This window comes from Leuresthes tenuis, unplaced genomic scaffold (genome assembly GCF_036924035.1).
Source record: "Leuresthes tenuis unplaced genomic scaffold, fLeuTen1.0.hap1 SCAF_5, whole genome shotgun sequence".
NCBI classification, from domain to species: Eukaryota; Metazoa; Chordata; class Actinopteri; order Atheriniformes; family Atherinopsidae; genus Leuresthes; species Leuresthes tenuis.
In genome coordinates this window covers 19,723,370-19,741,392 of record NW_027325359.1, presented here as the reverse complement: position 1 = coordinate 19,741,392, position 18,023 = coordinate 19,723,370, and the positions used below count along the sequence as shown (strand labels likewise).

Genomic DNA, 18,023 nt, shown 5'->3' with positions numbered 1-18,023 from the left:
GTCTTGAAACTGCACACATACCATCAAAAGTAAAGCAAGAGAATAGCTAGGTGGACGTCTCTTTTTTATCAGTAGATTTTGAGAGTTTTTCTTATCACCTTTTTAGTGCCTCTGTCTGTTGCTGATGGTAAGTCACACCTGCTGTGAGTATAAGGCACTGCTTTGAGATGCGAAACCATTTGTAGTTTAATGAAATAAACCACTGTCAAGTAGCAGGAGCTGTTTGGTTGGTTTGCAGCCCTTGAATGGTGACCAGACTGCCATCTCAGTACCACTTTGTCACTTTCGCGCAAACAAAATGTTCAACTTTTGAAGTTGAAATGTCTCAGTATAAAGTCACTAAAATTTGACTTATTTTGGTAATATTTGAATAGGAAATAGCAGTGAATGCTACTTTCTTTGAAGTTTGAACATTTATTCAAAGACAGATGCAACAGGTCAATAAGTTTGCCTTGCGATCCAGCAGAGGGTGCCCTGGTGACCTGTCAGTAAGACAATCTAAAGGTATGTTTGCTCTGTTGCTACAAAAATGGAGACAGCAGTGAGCAAAGCCATCCAAAGAGGACAGTCATGACACCAAATAATCCGAGAAGCAGTGTTTATAAGTATTTTGGCTTCTACGCTGTACTTTGTATTGTAGCGAACAAAGAAAAGACTCAAATTTGTCAGCTTTACACAAAGCTTCTGTCTCACTCCACAACAACTACAAATCTGCAGACAAATCAACAGTTAGGCTTCCATCCAAGTGAGGCAGAGGAGGAAGCATATATATACAAATGAATGTTGGGTGTTTAACATTGTCTGACTGCCTTTAAATACATTTCCAGAATTGCCGGTATTTCAAATTTGTTCAAACCTGATTTTTGCAAACTGTGATGGCCAGACTGTTTAATCAATAAACAATGAACAGTCGGATCACCTGCTAAGAATGGATAACCAGTATCAAGCAAGTCCAGCTTTTCCAAAGTGGTTTGTAATGTGAAAATACAAACAGCAACCCATCTGAGAGCAGGAGCTCACAGTTGTACATGTCAGGATGCAACAAGTGTTATTTACCGGCTGTAGCCTACAGTGGTCACTGCTATTGATGGTACGCTACCATTATCCTATTGTGTGTTCAAGCAGTACTCATGAAATATATGTCTTTATTTACTGTTCATGCTTTACTTAGCTAAGGGTAGCCTAGCTGTTGTTGCCTGACAAGCTAATCATAAACAGAAGACGAGAGCCATCTGATGACATAGGTGTAAAAAAATGTTACAAAGGTTTTAGTAGCTAAACAGCATCAATTAGCACCAAGCAGGTACCATCAGAATGCTGTGGCTGATATCAGTATATGCCACAGGCATTCATGTTTGTGTTAAAGGTATCTTTGGTGCCTACCATTAATTTCAGTCTCAGGTCTTTATCATATATTTTAAAAAAAGATGTTTATCACACAACACTGTTTTGCCAATGAAAAACCTCAACATAAATGTCAGCTACTCTAAAGAGTTTGCTCTGATGTGTGGCTTCTTGCACAGCATGATGTCACTGGAGTACTTCTGGTCCAGTTCTTCTTCATCATCCTTTACTCCATGTTCACCATGCAGGTCCATCTCGCTGTTAGAGTGCTTCCACATCTCGGTCTCAATGTCGTCCTTTTGCTGTCTCTGACACCAGCCCGAAGTTGCCCTTTTCCTAAAAGCCAGACGTATTTTAAATCACTGCATACATGGATGAAAAAATCACCCAATAGCTTTTGGGCTCTGAAACAGTTTCTGCTATGATATCAGTTTTATGAAGTACTTCCTGTTATAAATATATATATATATAACAGAAGCTTCATTTTACAAGTGCATGGAAAACAATTAGTGATTATTGATTTAGTATATTCCTAAACTTAAGAAGTCTGGTTTTAGTTAAAATCTGTTATCATATACATTTCATGAAGCATACTTGTGAAGTATTTTAAGCTCCTCAAGTTATCTTAAAACTTGACTCACAGTTTGTAGTGCAACATAGCACCTGTTGGCATCAGTAGCAGGAGAACAATGCCAACAGAAATGAGTGCTGTATATTCACCTGGTAAAGAAACAAAAAATGAGGAAAGTGAGGATATGCAGTATATATTATACGACTATATGCAGAAATTGAAATCTTAACTGAACACATTGCAGATCACTGTAGTTTCTCTGTCAGCCCTGACAATCTATTGTACAGTTTAACACCTTTATTATAAACTTTAAGACACTTTATATAGTTTTGGTTTGTTTCATACCGTAAACTGAATAATTAAACATCAAAGGACTCCTAGTGGTCAAAAAACATTTGCTAGATCTTCAGTTAATATTAATCACATCAGGTAAGAGATCACGAGAAGCACTGACAATTAAATTAACCTCACACCTTCCATTTTGCATGATTTTAAATGTGTTTTATCTCTTCTTTTTTGCACTGCTTGTAATTGTGAGTGAAACAACAAAACTAAATCATCAATCACAACCCCAATTCCACAATGATTTGGACACTGTGTGAAATGTAAATGTTCGTGTTTGTGAATAAAATGTCCATTTATATGATTAGCTAATTAATGCACTTTGTTTTTAATTACATTTTTCAAAGCCTCCCAGTTTCTTTGCAACTGTGCTTGTAGTATCACTCCCTGCCCTGACAGTCAGACATTAATAGACTGTTTTTGGGTTTAAGTTAGATTATTTTACTGCTATCAAAGCTTTGACGATGGCATTCTTTCTACACTTTGTCTTGATGTTTTTCTGCCCCCTATGGGCGTAAACATTTTTCTTTGTTGCAGCTTTAAGATTATCGGTTAAAATGAATCACATCAGGTGTGGGATCAAGATTCAGAAATTCACATTCAGATGAAATCAGCCTCTTTTTATTGCACTGCATATGATTATGGGTGAAAGTAGTCAACTGAACTACCATAACTTATTGGTTTGTCCAATTTACATGTATGGTAAAAAAAATATTTACAATTTAATATCTCTCCTCTCTCACCTCCTTGAAATATGTTATGTAAAGATATATATTCAAACCAGAAAAGAGTAAATGGACAACTTGGATTAAAAGGGACAGAAAAAAAGGGTAAATACCTTTTGTCAGCACTGGCTCAGGGGATACTGAGAAAGTGGATGCTTGAGCAGATGTAGAAAAGTCAGAACTGTCAGTCGTGGGGTTTGAGGTGATATGATGTGGAGGAGACACAGTAGTACGGGTGGGAAGGGGAGCTCGGGAAGGAGAGGTGGAGGAGGAAATCCAAGCCGAGTGTGTTGTCTCAACCGGGGGAACAATATTTGAAGTCATTGATTTTTGTTTAGGGGCTTTGGATGTTATCTGCGTTTTGGTTGAACGTGGATACTCGAATGTTGATCTGACCAAAGGTGCAGCAGGAGTTGTAGTTTGGGTCGGCAATGTCAGAAGGATGGAGGGTGTGGAAGATTGCAGGGTGCCTGTTGTTGATGTTTCAAGAGTTTCGTCCAGATCTACAAGTGCTGATCATACAAGAGGTCATTTAGCTGATGACAGTGCAATAGGACCTATTGTACAGACAATGTTAACTGAGTTTGAACAAATTAGGCTATATCAGCTTTATAAACAAATATGAAGTCAAGCTCACTGATTTGCAGTGTACAGTGGCCTATGTAGTGCAGTAAATTAACTGAACCTGAGGAATTGAAGCAGAAGACGCCAAACGTTTTATGCAGCGGTGCATACCACACCACCACCCCCGTATTACCCTGCCCACATTTTTTGTCGGACGTGAGTCGTGGGACAACTGCAATCTGGTCAGCTACCCAACCAAATCTGTTAACAAAAGTGAAGAAGTAGTTAAGAGATGGTGACACAAAATAGATAAAGTCTCCTTAACGGAACAAAAAGATTTAACTAATTTATTTTAGTTACAATCTGAGCAAGTAGTTGCCTCTACCACTCTTGAATTCTTTCAGCCTACTTGCATGTCTCCAGTCCGTGTTGCTGTGCTTTCTCCACCTGGGCTCTAGTTGCTATGGTGACATTCCGAAACTGGCAGGCATCTTTGGCATCAGTGAAGTTAAAGGTGTATTGTCCACCCTCAATAAGCATGAAGACTCCATTGGATTTGTGACTTTCAGAGACCACTGAAATGTTGTAAAATATAACATTAATAACTGATGCTCATCATGTGGTCTGTTTCACACAATACTTCAAATACCCCTTAAAATAATTAATGAAAAGGTCAGTAAACAGTGCTGTTAACCCTTAAGTAGAGAACACATTTTAATGAAACAACAAACTGAAAATGAGCTAGTTCACCTAAAATTGGCCCAAAACAGACTAAATTAGATTTTTGTATGTAATTATTTTCAATTGATGGAAGAAACTATGTTTTTCTCTTCGTATGCTATTCATTTGTTTCCATTTATGCTCTATTTGGTCAAATCAAGGAAAATTGTGGTTTTAGAAGATTGCATTCCCACTAAAAGTCCAGGTTTCCAAGAAGACATTATCTTTTATAGTGTTGAAGGTGGCTGGTTACCTACCTTCAACACCTTAATAATAATAATAGTATGTTACGTTTGGATGCTTGTGTTCTTTTTCTGGAAAATTCAAGGGCTGCAGTGCCTGTGTGAAATTGGCTTGGCTGTCTTTTCCATTGTCCATTGCTGCTGTGATGTGAAATTTACTTTGTGAAAGCCATTTTTTCTGTATTTCAATTAAATGTGAACAAAGTGCAGCTCAAGTATTTATATATTTAAAAAGATCATCAAGCCCTGTTTAGGCCCACTTGTTTCTTCATTTGTTTATGCACAACCCTTAAGGTCCCACCACAGCATTTAAATCAGGTTGAGGTCTGGACTTTGGACCATTGCAAAACCTTGATTCTTTTGTTTTTCACACATTATGTTGTAGATTTCTGAAAAAAATTTTAATCGTTGTCTTATTGCAAGAAAAATAGCTCACATTTGACTTTAGAATACTTTGGTATACAGAGAAGTTCATGGTGGACTGACTACAGGTGACCTGTCCTGTGGCTGCAAAACAAGCCCAAATCATCAGCCCTCCACCACCGTGCTTGACAGTTGGTATGAGGTGTTTGTGTTGATATGCTGTTTTTTTCACCAAACATGCTGCTGTGCATTGCGATCAGACATCTTTGGTCTTGTCTCTCCAAAGGACATTGTTCCAGAAGTGTTGCGGTATGTTCAGATGTAACTTTGCAAACCTAAGCTGTGCTGCCATGTTCCTTTTTAGAGAGAAGAGGCTTTCTCCTGCTGTCTGGAATGCTGCTACTTCCCCACTTAATTCCTATGTAAGCAGCTAGGGTGTGCTTAGTTTTTCACAAACTGCTTCTACATTTTGTGCTTCGTATCTATTCAGTAAATACTGATGCTGTTTAATATGTTATGTGATGCTGTTTATCTGAGGTTGTTTTTACTTAATGTTATTACCTGGTAAGAACCTGAGGATCTGTACTTTGATTTTCATATGACTGCAAATTACTGTTGCAATAATAACAATGATTAGAGAGTTGTTTTGAAGATCTATATCAGTAAGGACAGTGTTTGATGGATGTAATGATTGGAAATGGAAATGGTTAACATATGTCATAAACCCCACATTGTGGCTGTTTTGTTTCAGGGTACATATTTTTATGTGATAGTAGATGTTTGGGTTTTCTTTGTTTGTTCGATGGATGAGTAATATAAAAACCTCAAATATACTCTGGGTGCTCTCTGAAAATGTTTTATCATAATCAGATAATATATCTACATATTCCAAAAAAGATCTGTGCAATTCAAAAATCAATAAAGTGACTTGTTCTCAGGTGATTTTTGGCCTGGGTCAATACTATCCACACAGTACACTGGATCATATACACCACACAGTCAGCCAATACATATGTAATCAGTGTGGATTAAATATTGTAGGCTGTATGAATATAAACATGAACTAATGATACAATAAGAAGAAAAATACTCATTGACACTCGTCTTTAAACTTCTGTTTAAATGTTTCTTTAAACTTAATATCTTGCCTTAAGCATCCAGAAAAAAATTCCTTCAGTATCACAGTCATGTTATAGTTGTTACAAATGTTGAAATTAAACTTGCTTTACAGAAAGTTCTAGAATTTGGTCAAAACCGGATACTTCACATACACCAAAAACAAAGATCTTACCTTTAATGCGGCCAGATTCAAAAGGGAGCACAAATGCTAGAAAAATCAGAAATAAAGACTGGGTAAACCAGCAAAGTCCTGCCATGATTTTTGTATAAAAAAATCCAACTGAAGAGGGTGAAGGTGATGCACCAAATATACTGAGCCCACAGGGCAGGAGAAGCCCTGCAACAAATGTGGTGTGGAGGAAACAGGAAAACAGAGGTCAAATCTGCTTGATGGCCTGTTAGCAGATAGCGCACACGTCCACAGGAGAAGGACCTTGGCAGGAGGTCTCAGTGTGTTTGATGCAAACATTGTTTTGGACATCAGATTTCAGATACATTACACATAACATATCCAACACTAATAAGAGTAGATGGAGCATTTCCAGGAAATATTAAAGGAAGATGACAGGAAGGGTTACATGTTCCAAGAGAAATGATTAATAATGAGAGAAGATCATCCTTGGGCACATTGAAAGAGCTGATAGGTCATGTTAGGTTCTTGCTTCATGCCTCTTATTTAAAATGAATTGGTTAAATAGGGATAAAGCAATATATGTGAGTGCTGTTCTGTTGGGTGTTGAGCTGTGTGGATTTTTCTGCTTCGACAGCATCTCTTCAAGAGCTCTGTTTGCTGAACCAAGCCAGACGGAAAGGAAACTTCCTCCACACTGTTCCTGTGCTCTTGTCTTTTCTCTGACTCTTTTTGGGACATTTTTCGTCCCTCTTCTCTATACTATGTTTGCTTTAACTGTTAAACTCTGGCATATCTGTGTAGGGGTCTGTAGGGTGAGTTTCCAGTTCTCATCCTTTTGCTTTAAACCATCATAAAGTAAAATCTCCACAGCTGGTGATGTGGCTTTGATCTTTGATATGGTCAGTGTAGGTGGTCCAGCAGATTTAGACAGAACCAAGAGACATTAATTTAGGTTGTTTTAACTTTTTCATTGTTTCTGATCTTGTTTTGATGTTTAGGACCAATACAATGCCTCCCTGATTCATAAGGAATAATAACCTTGAAAATGCCCCAAACTGGTGCTGCCTTTCATCCCTGTTTTTTCACACTTATTTTCATACCAAACCAGTATGTGCTGTACATCTGATTTTGGCTCACATATTTGCTCCAAAACACGTATGCCAACAGCACCCCGGACAGGATTTCCTGGGTGACACAATTGTAAACTTTCTTCAAGTCCACAGAGAACATGTAGACTAGATGGTCTCAAGAGCCTCCGAACTACGGGACAAAGTAAATTAGAGCTGGTCCACAATATGAAGACGGACTCTAAATTCTTCTTCTTGGTCCGATCGAAGTCTGATTGACAACCTGGATCCAGGAACCATCTTGGTGCTGCTGGTCCAAAGTCACTGTCCTCAACCTCCAAGCAACAATAAAAAGGTGTTTCAACCAAGACAGCTCAACAATGTCCAGAGCAGTTAGCAAATCAGGATGAACTTCATCCTCACCCAGTGACTTGTTCCTGGGGAGCTTCTTGGGTTCTTGACAACCACATATATATGTGATTTTTATAACTCTTACAGAACAGGTTGGTAGAAGAAAGTCTGGTTTAATTAACCCTGCGTAACTGCTGACTTCAGTTCAAAATCATATTTATGAATGATTTTAATTGGAGAACTGAAAGAGCCACAAAAGTCAATTGAGTCAATTATGTCAATTGTGTAATTGTGTAAAGAGAGGGTGCCACATTGTAGCGTATGTGCATGTTGTGTAGCTATTCTACCTTAAGCCTAAAATAATTAAATCAAATCAAATGAAACTGATCAAAGTAAACTGATTTGATCATTTCTCAGTTTGTTCCATTGTAGCAGCCACATGTACTGTGACTAAATTAATCACAGACAGGAATCGAAACAGTCAAGTCACGAGTCGCCTGAGTTACACATAATGAAACCTGACAAGGCCACACTCATCACTTTTTTAATAGTCAAATAAACACTGCAAGAAAAAAGGGTGGTATTCCATTTCACTTAAATTTGTTGATAATTCCAGAGAATTTGATGATAAATATTCACATTGCCATCTGAGGTAGGATCAGGAGATTAACAACGTTTTTTTATTTGATGAATCTGAAGTTATACAACCTGCAGTCATGAACTTGGCCCAAAAACTGGAAAGCAAGGTTAGCTCCATCCAAAAGAAACAAATCCACTTTCCACCACCTTCAATGCTCGCAAATTACCATGTCATGTTTTAATCTATGACTCTATCACATTTTCTAGATTGAATTATGAAGGATTGCACTGATTTGTGCAATGAAATAAGTAATTTGCACAGCTGCTTAGGTACAAAGCTGCACTCCAGACCAAACCTCCCCAACATCGGCTTTACTAATGCTCAACATTCCCTAAAGTGTTTTCGTTGTAATGATTCACACCAGCTACCCTTTGGTTAAAAGGCTGCATACTTGTTTAATAGGTGAATGGTGGTGTCAGGAAACCAAAACATGAGCATGATACAGTAGAGGTGCATTAGCGTCAGGGCCGATTTGCGGTGTTGTATTTACAGATGCTGTCTTATCACCAGGTGCAGGGAAAAGCAAGAGGGCACAGCATGTTCTACATTCATGGCTCAGTATATATCAGGTGAATAATGTCACACTGACCCAGTTAGGAGTCTCATTTCATCTACCGCGAGAGAGAATAGCATTCTGATAAAAGTGTGACAAATGTTTGATCAGGAGCCAAGAAATTATTAGAATACATAGTTTCCTGAAACCTAAAAATAAGCTAATTCCACACCTTTTCCCCCTCATGTAACTTCCCTAAATGTCCATGAAACAAAATAAGTCAAACCAGTTAATGAAATTGTTCTTCACTTTGACCTATAGGGAAATCTACTCTTACAGCTTTTACTGACTTAAACAATTATAGCACTTGCTGCCCTTTAGCTGCGTCTCATTCACTGAGACCTTGTTAGTGGCAGTTAGAATTAATTAACTTCCTGCTTGTCTAGAAACACCTCACACCAGACAAAGGATTGGGTTTGCATTCAGAGTAAAAGTTTGGGATAAATATCACCGTGATGATGTTTATGTTTTAATCCTGACACATGGGGCACTTAAACCAAATTAGAAATAACCACCAGACCCTGACACAGAATCTATCCATCAACCAACCTGAGGGATGGTGATCTGGATAAGCAAAATAATCTTGGTTTGCTATGGGGAACAGGCCTTCAGTCTTCTGTATCGCCTGCTAACAGTTCAAACTCTGTCCTCCTGCCTGTGCTTGCTAAGACCTTAAGTCAATTTAAGTTTTTTTTTTTCTGTCTATACTACTGGTCCATCCAAATATATGATTGATCAGCATTTGAAAACAACTACATGAAATAAAAAAGCAGCACTACTTCTTCCTCCCATTTTGGATTGATATCAGACTAGATGCTGCAGTCACTCACTATTCCATCATGAGGTTAAAGGGGGAGAGTATAAGCATTAGTGCAACTTCACAGATGGTTGATTCTCACGAAATTGCATCTGTGAGGATTTGGGGCTGCACGGTGGTGTGGTGGTTAGCACTGTCACCTCACAGCAAGAGGGTTCCAGGTTCGAGCCCTGCCTGGGGCCTTTCTGTGTGGAGTTTGCATGTTCTCCCCGTGTATGTGTGGGTACTCTGGCTTCCTCCCACCATCCAAAAACATGCATGTCAGGTTAATTGGTGACTCCAAATTGTACATAGGAGTGACTGTGAGCATGCATGGTTGTTTGTCTCTATGTGGCCCTGTGATGGACTGGCGACCAGTACCCCGCCTTTCGCCCGATGACTGCTGGGATAGGCTCCAGCCCACCCGCTACCCGATTAACAGACTGTCGGTATAGAAGATGGATGGATGTAAGGATTTGATAGACTAAACTACTAAAACAATCAAACTTTTGTATATATAAAACTATGGTATGTACTAATTGTAGGACTGTCATTGCATTTGATGGATTACTCTATATTTTATGACAACATTTCAACCTTAAAATTCATTACCGTAACGTGTCCGGGCTTTTATTTTTTATCTTAAACCCAAAATTATCACAATACATCCCCATAATTTAATATACATATAAATAGAAAAAATGGTTGGGGTTTTAACTAGCAGTGTTATAATTTTGGGCCGAGTATTTGTGAATAATTATTTTCTGGGCAAAATACATGTGTCCGGAGCATGAACAATTACCGTATTTTTCGGACTATAAGCCGCGACTTTTTCCCCCATTTTTCGACCCTGCGGCTTATATAACAGTGCGGCTTATCTATGGATTTTTACAGCTAACGGCCACTAGGGGGATACCTAAATCTATGGATTTTACCATCCACCATGTTGACGTCACATTTGCTTCAACACACAAGTAGCCGCGCACGGGAACGCGGAGGTCCTCTGGAAGCAGACTTCTACCGGAGTGGTACGAGACAGAACGACAGCGAGAAAGACGGCCATTTTGAGCGCAAGACAGTTTGTGAGACACCCTCATTATGGAAAACAAACGTAGAAATGCATATGATGCAGCTTTTAAGTTAAAGGCAGTCAATTTAGCAGTAAACGAAGGAAATAGAACCGCTGCACGTAACCTTGGAATCAACGAGTCAATGGTGAGACGTTGGAGACGCCAGCAGGAAGAATTGTCTCAATGCAAAAAGTCAAAAAAAGCTTTCAGAGGTCACAAAAGCAAATGGCCTGAACTTGAAGACGTTCTCGAAGATTGGGTGAACACACAAAGAACAGACGGCCGAGGTGTTTCGACCGTGCAGATCCGACTGAAGGCCAAAGCAGTCGCCACCGAAATGAAAATTGAACATTTTAGAGGTGGACCATCCTGGTGTTTCCGATTTATGAAGCGAAAGGGACTGTCCATCAGGGCGCGGACGACTGTGTGCCAGCAACTCCCTCCCCACTACCAGGAAAAAATAACAAACTTTGGCGAATTCACACAAAGAAAGATAGAGGAATACTCCATCGGACCGGACCAGATCATAAATATGGATGAAGTGCCATTAACATTTGACCTGCCTCTCACTAGGACTGTTAACAAGAAAGGTGAATCGTCCGTTACGTTGAGAACCACTGGACATGAGCGAACACATTTCACTTGTGTTCTTGGCTGCACAGCATCTGGAGTGAAGCTTCCGCCAATGGTGATTTTTAAGAGGACTACAATGCCAAAAGAAAAGATCCCAAACGGCATCTCCTTTAAAGTCAACAAGAAAGGGTGGATGATGGAAAGCGTAATGAAGGAGTGGCTGAATGAGTGCTACGTCAAACGCCCTGGAGGATACTTTCGGCAAAAAAAAGCTTTGCTAGTTTTGGACAGTATGAGGGCGCATATAACAGATTCGGTTAAAGCAGCCATCAAGAGCACAAACTCTGTTCCAGCTTTGATTCCTGGGGGCACAACGAAGCATCTGCAGCCACTCGACATCAGTGTCAATCGTGCGTTCAAAGTGGCACTACGCGTTCAGTGGGAGGCGTGGATGACGAGGGGTGATAAATCGTTCACCAAAACGGGTCGCATGAGAAAAGCCACCTTCGCACAAGTTTGCGAGTGGATCCTGATGGCGTGGAGGAGTGTAAAAAAATCCACAATCACCAACGGGTTCAGAAAGGCTGGACTGCTGCGTGATGGAGAGGAGGACGCCGCCACACCTGAGGCCTTTCAGAGGCTGTTCGATTCCGACAGTGACGAAGAGGAGTTCGTTGGTTTTGAGAGCGACATCGAAAGAGAGGGGAGAGTGGCTGACGAAGCCCTGAACCTATTTGTTTCCGACACTGAAGATGAGGAATTTTGTGGTTTTAGTGCGGAGGAAGAAGACGAAGATGAGGATTAATGACTTGACTTTTCTGGTTACAGCCGTGTACTTCACCAAAGATGAAGAGGAGGGTTACCGTAATAACTTTTCTGGTAGGCTGATAAGCGTTTTTTTAAGCAGCCGTGTTACTGCAATTTTAGGTTTACTGTCGTGTTACAGGCACTTTATTTGTTGATGATGTTGATGAAGAGGAGGATTACGGTAATAACTTTTCTGGTAGGCTGATAACCGTTTTTTTAAGCAGCCGTGTTACTGCAATTTTAGGTTTACTGTCGTGTTACAGGCACTTTATTTGTTGATGATGTTGATGAAGATGAAGAGGAGGATTACGGTAATAACTTTTCTGGTAGGCTGATAACCGTATATTTTAAGCAGCCGTGTTACTGCAATTTAGACTTACTGTCGTGTTACAGGCATTTTATTTGTTGTTGTAGCTTTATATGTTCTGTATCTTCTGTAGCTACTATTGCACTAAATGGTTGAAAACGTTATGCAACTTGTGTTGAAATGTTAATAAATAGAAGCTTCCCCAAACAGTTGTCTCTTTCCCAACAATCCCCTCTGTGCACGAACCATATGGTAATTAAACATAAAAAACCTGCGGCTTATAGTCAGGTGCGGCTTGTATATGTACAAATAATGCAATTTAGCTTCTGCGGCTTATATTCAGGTGCGGCTAATAGTCCGGAAAGTACGGTAATTTCCGTAACAATGATATTTGGCTCCATTAAAATCCCTGTGTTCCAATAAATAGTTTTTTTTTTCCCATGATGCCTTGTGTGGAAGAGAAGTTTCAAAATGGCTACTAGGTAAGATCATATTTCAAGTTCTTCTAGTAGATATTTTAAAAATTGTAATTATATACACCCTTTGGCACACTACTACTGTTCATTACCGTAACAGGGTATATTTAAAATAGTTTTGTAGATAATTATTTTATATTCTGTGGAAAAGTAACTTATATAGAGCCAAACTGTTAGTGAAAATATTTCTGCCCAGTCATGCTAGCCATGCTAATTAATGCTATCAACATGGAACTGCCATTCATTATCGTAACGCTCTGCATTCATTACCATAACATATGCAAGGCTGTTACGGTAATGAAATGAAGTGTTACGTAATGAATTATGTATGTATAATCAGGGCTACAAATTTTGTGGTTCGTTATCTAGGGGTTATACTGTACTGTAGCAGCATGCCTTCTCATATCTACTAACTACCTAGCTAGCTGTAGCCATTTTTTTTTCCTTTAAAAATTCATAAAAAATTACAGGGTCCCTTAAATAACATTAGTTAGTACATTATTAAGCATTAATTAACTGTTTACAGATATATTAGCAATTCCATCCATCCATCATCTACCACTCGTCGTGGGTCGGGTCGCGGGGGCAGCAGCTTTAACAGAGAAACCCAGACGTCTCTGTCCCCGGGCCACTTCCTCCAGCTCTTCCGGGGGGATCCCGAGGTGTTCCCAGGCCAGCCGAGAGACATAGTCTCTCCAATGTGTCCTGGGTCTTCCCCGGGGTCTCCTCCCAGTGGGACGGGCCCAGAACACCTCACCAGGGAGGCGTCAAGGGGGCATCCTAACCAGATACCCCAGCCACCTCATCTGGCTCCTCTCAATGCGGAGGAGCAGCAGTTCTACTCCGAGCCCCTCCCAGATGACTGAGCTTCTCACCCTATCTCTAAGGGAGAGCCCAGACACCCTGCGGAGGAAACCCATTTCGGCCGCTTGTATTCGCGATCTCTTTCTTTCGGTCTCTACCCACAGCTCGTGACCATAGGAGAGGATGGGAACATAGACTGACCAGTAAATAGAGAGCTTCGCCTTCTGGCTCAGCTCCTTCTTCACAACGACGGGTCAGTGCAGAGCCCGCAACACTGCAGATGCCGCACCGATCCGCCCGTCAATGTCATGCTCCATTCGTCCCTCACTCGTGAACAAGACCCCGAGATACTTGAACTCCTCCACTTGGGGAAGGATCTCATTCCCGACCTGGAGAGAGCATTCCACCCTTTTCCGGTTGAGAACCATAGTCTTGGACTTGGAGGTGCTGATTCTCATCCCAGCCGCTTCACACTCGGCTGCGAATCACTCCAGGGAGAGCTGAAGGTCACGGCCCGACGACGCTAACAGAACCACATCATCCGCAAAAAGCAGAGACCCGATTCTGAGGTCGCCAAATCGGACACCCTCAACGCCCTGGCGTGCCTAGAAATTCTGTCCATAAAAGTTAGGAACAGAATCGGTGACAAAGGGCAGCCCTGACGGAGTCCAACCCTCACCAGAAACGTATCCGACTTACTGCCAGCAATGCGGACCAAATTCTGACACCGGTCATACAGAGACCGAACGGCCCCTATCAAGGGGTCCGGCACTCCATATTCCCGGAGCACCCCCCACAGGACTCCCCGAGGGACATGGTTAAACACTTTCTCCAAGTCCACAAAACACATGTAGACCGGTTGGGGGAACTCCTATTAGCAATTACTAATACTAAATATTAGCAATTATTGTGTATTACTTAAGAAACACAAGGGACTCTTATTGTAACCGGGGGCTCACACCAAAAGCGGCGTGAGCGGCCAGCTGCCATTAATTTTCAATGTAAGCTGGCGTCGATGAGCGCCCGACGTTGTGAGCGGCGCGTTGTGAGATTCGTGAGCTTCAAAAGTTGAGAAAGGCTCAACTTTACTAAATGAGCAGTGACACGACGTGATGACAGCCAATTGGGACCGATCTGGATTCTGAAGGTGGAAAAAAAGCGGAAAACGGCAGAGCGCAAACACAAAGAAACACTAAGAAGGCTGCCCAGAGTACGATCCATGGTGAAAGAGGGAACCAATGTACGGATGGCTTATTATCTGGTAGTTGCTATACATATAAGCCCCGCCCCTTTGGCCGCTTCCGGCTTCTCTGACCGCTTCCGGCAGCAGAAGAAGCAGAAGCGGCGGGTTGTGAGCGTTGTGAGCGACTACAGCCGCTCACAGTGCTTTTGGTGTGAGCCCCCGGTAAAGTGTTACCATATTAGAAATATACTTGTGTCAAGACCAGCGGTATTCTATAATGTTGTATAACGGTTAGGGTTAGAGATTTGGGCAAAACATGTATAAAGGAGAGTTGAAAAGTTATTGATTGTTTGATTATTGTATTTGATTGTTGTATTGTATTGATTCTTATTCGTATTGATTTTGGTTACACTAAACCTTATGAATTGCTCTTGATTCATTGTTTTATTGTAAAGTTGAGCTTAATTTCTCATTACCTAAGACAACCTAATCATTCAGTAATTCTAATGTAGCCTTGCATGATAAACAGTGAAAAAGATTGGACCATATAGCCTACTTTGTGAATACTAAAAACATGGCTTCTATGTATGAATGCCATTTGAGTTAATTACCGTAACAAAACTTTTCATTACCGTAACAGCTTTTCATTACTGTAACACTTGCTGTATATGTAAATATTTGGATGGGAATGAGTGATACCTTCAAATTTTATTTTTGTACAGGAACTATTTGTCAAGTCTTTTCAGATTACTGAATTGACATTTTTTAATTACTCCCTCCTGAGCTGTCACCTTATCGTGGTGGGGGAGTTTGCGTGCCCCAGTGAGTCTGGGAGCTATGTTGCCCGGGGCTTTAAGCCCCTGGTAGGGTCACCCAAGGCAAACAGATCCTAGATGAGGGACCAGACAAAGAACAGCTCAAAAGACCCCTTATGATGAACAAAAAATTTGGACCTCGTGATCCCTTGCCCGGATATGGGACACCGGGGCCTCCCCCCGGAGCCAGGCCCGGGGGTGGGGCCCGGCAGCGGGCGCCTGGTGGCCGGGTCTGTGCCCATGGGGCTCGGTCGGGCATAGCCCGAAATGATGACGTGGGTCCCCCTTCCGACGGGCTCACCACCCGTGGGAGGGGCCAAGGGGGTCGGGTGCGATGTGAGCTGGGTAGCGGCCGAAGGCAGAGGCCTTGGCGGTCTGATCCTCGGCTACTGAAGCTAGCTCTTGGGACGTGGAATGTCACCTCTCTGTTGGGGAAGGAGCCGGAGCTGGTGCGCGAGGCTGAGCGGTTCCGGCTAGATATAGTCGGACTCACCTCGACGCACGGCTTGGGCTCTGGAACCAGTCCTCTTGAGAGGGGTTGGACTCTCTTCCACTCTGGAGTTGCCCGTGGTGAGAGGCGCAGAGCAGGTGTGGGCATACTTATTGCCCCCCGGCTGTGTGCCAGTACATTGGGGTTTACCCCAGTGAACGAGAGGGTAGCCTCCCTCCGCCTTCGGGTGGGGGGACGAGTCCTGACTGTTGTTTGTGCCTATGCGCCAAACAGCAGTTCAGAGTACCCACCCTTTTTGGAGTCTCTGGGGGAGGCACTGGAGAATGCTCCTACCGGAGACTCCCTCGTTCTGCTGGGGGACTTCAATGCTCACGTGGGCAATGACAGTGAGACCTGGAGGGGTGTGATTGGGAGGAACGGCCCCCCCGATCTGAACCAGAGTGGTGTTATGTTGTTGGACTTCTGTGCTGGTCATGGACTGTCCATAACGAACACCATGTTCAGGCATAAGGGTGTCCATATGTGCACTTGGCACCAGGACACCCTTGGCCGCATTTCGATGATCGACTTTGTGGTTGTATCATCGGACTTGCGGCCGTATGTCCTGGACACTCGGGTGAAGAGAGGGGCGGAGCTGTCAACTGATCACCACCTGGTGGTGAGTTGGCTCCGCTGGTGGGGGAGGATGCCGATCAGACCTGGCAGGCCCAAACGTATTGTGAGGGTCTGCTGGGAGCGTTTGTCAGATTCCCTCGTCAGAAGGAGCTTTAACTCCCACCTCCGGCAGAGCTTCAACCATATCCCGGGGGAGGTGGGGGACATTGAGTCCAAATGGGCAATGTTCCGTGACTCCATTGCCGAGGCAGCTGATCGGAGTTGTGGCCGTAAGGTGGTCGGTGCCTGTCGTGGCGGCAACCCTCGAACCTGCTGGTGGACACCAGTGGTGAGGGAAGCCGTCAAGCTGAAGAAGGAGTCCTATCGGGCCTTTTTGGCCAGTGGGACCCTGGAAGCAGCTGATAGGTACCGACAGGCCAGACGGGCTGCGGCTTCGGCGGTTGCTGAGGCAAAAACTCGGGCCTGGGAGGAGTTCGGTGAGACCATGGAGAACGATTTCCGGACGGCCTCGAAGAGATTCTGGTCCACCATCCGGCGTCTCAGGGGGGGGAAGCGGCTCACAGTCAACACTGTTTACAGTGGGGACGGGGCTTTGCTGACCTCAACTAGGGATGTTGTGAGTCGGTGGGGGGAGTACTTCGAGGAACTCCTCAATCCTACCAACACGTGCTCGGAAGAGGCAGAGTCGGAGAGCTCGGAGACGGGGCCTCCCACTTCTGGGGCTGAGGTTGCAGAGGTGGTCAAAAAGCTCCTCGGTGGCAAGGCCCCGGGGGTGGATGAGGTCCGTCCTGAGTTTCTCAAGGCTCTGGATGTTGTAGGGCTGTCTTGGCTGACACGCCTCTGCAGCATCGCGTGGACATCGGGGACAGTGCCTCTGGACTGGCAGATTGGGGTGGTGGTCCCCCTCTTTAAAAAGGGGGACCGGAGGGTGTGTTCCAACTATAGGGGTATCACACTCCTCAGCCTCCCTGGTAAGGTCTATTCGGGGGTATTGGAGAGGAGGATCCGTCGGATAATCGAGCCTCGGATTCAGGAGATGCAGTGTGGCTTTCGTCCTGGCCGTGGAACAGTGGACCAGCTCTATACCCTCGGCAGGATCCTGGAGGGTGCATGGGAGTTCGCCCAACCAGTCTGCATGTGTTTTGTGGACTTGGAGAAAGCGTTCGACCGTGTCCCTCGTGGAGTCCTGTGGGGGGTGCTCCGGGAATATGGAGTGCCGGACCCCTTGATAGGGTCCGTTCGGTCTCTGTATGACCGGTGCCAGAGTTTGGTCCGCATTGCCGGCAGTAAGTCGGATACGTTTCCGGTGAGAGTTGGACTCCGTCAGGGCTGCCCTTTGTCACCGATTCTGTTCCTAACTTTTATGGACAGAATTTCTAGGCGCAGCCAGGG

The 18,023-nt window shown here is 43.1% G+C and overlaps 1 protein-coding gene across 1 annotated transcript; it reads right to left on the bottom strand.

Moving 5' to 3' along the window:
- Positions 1–1,311: 1,311 nt before the first annotated feature.
- On the bottom strand, positions 1,312–6,280 carry lyve1b (lymphatic vessel endothelial hyaluronic receptor 1b). The gene is made up of 6 exons (XM_072385271.1): positions 6,163–6,280; positions 3,956–4,121; positions 3,668–3,807; positions 3,096–3,494; positions 1,986–2,064; positions 1,312–1,680 (listed from the first exon to the last, which is right to left on the bottom strand). The coding sequence occupies exons 1-6, from the start codon at positions 6,245–6,247 to the stop codon at positions 1,482–1,484; spliced, it is 1,068 nt and encodes a 355-aa protein (XP_072241372.1). The 5' UTR covers positions 6,248–6,280; the 3' UTR covers positions 1,312–1,481.
- Positions 6,281–18,023: the final 11,743 nt, after the last annotated feature.

What these genes read in the sequence shown, in the direction of transcription:
- lyve1b (XM_072385271.1), bottom strand. Translation starts at nt 6,247, where the DNA reads ATGGCAGGACTTTGCTGGTTTACCCAGTCTTTATTTCTGATTTTTCTA. An exon ending in TGAGCCAGTGCTGACAAAAG is followed by an intron (nt 2,065 to 3,095) that starts GTATTTACCCTT and finishes TTTCTTTACCAG; the next exon opens with GTGAATATACAGCACTCATT. An exon ending in GCTATGTTGCACTACAAACT is followed by an intron (nt 1,681 to 1,985) that starts GTGAGTCAAGTT and finishes TCTGGCTTTTAG; the next exon opens with GAAAAGGGCAACTTCGGGCT.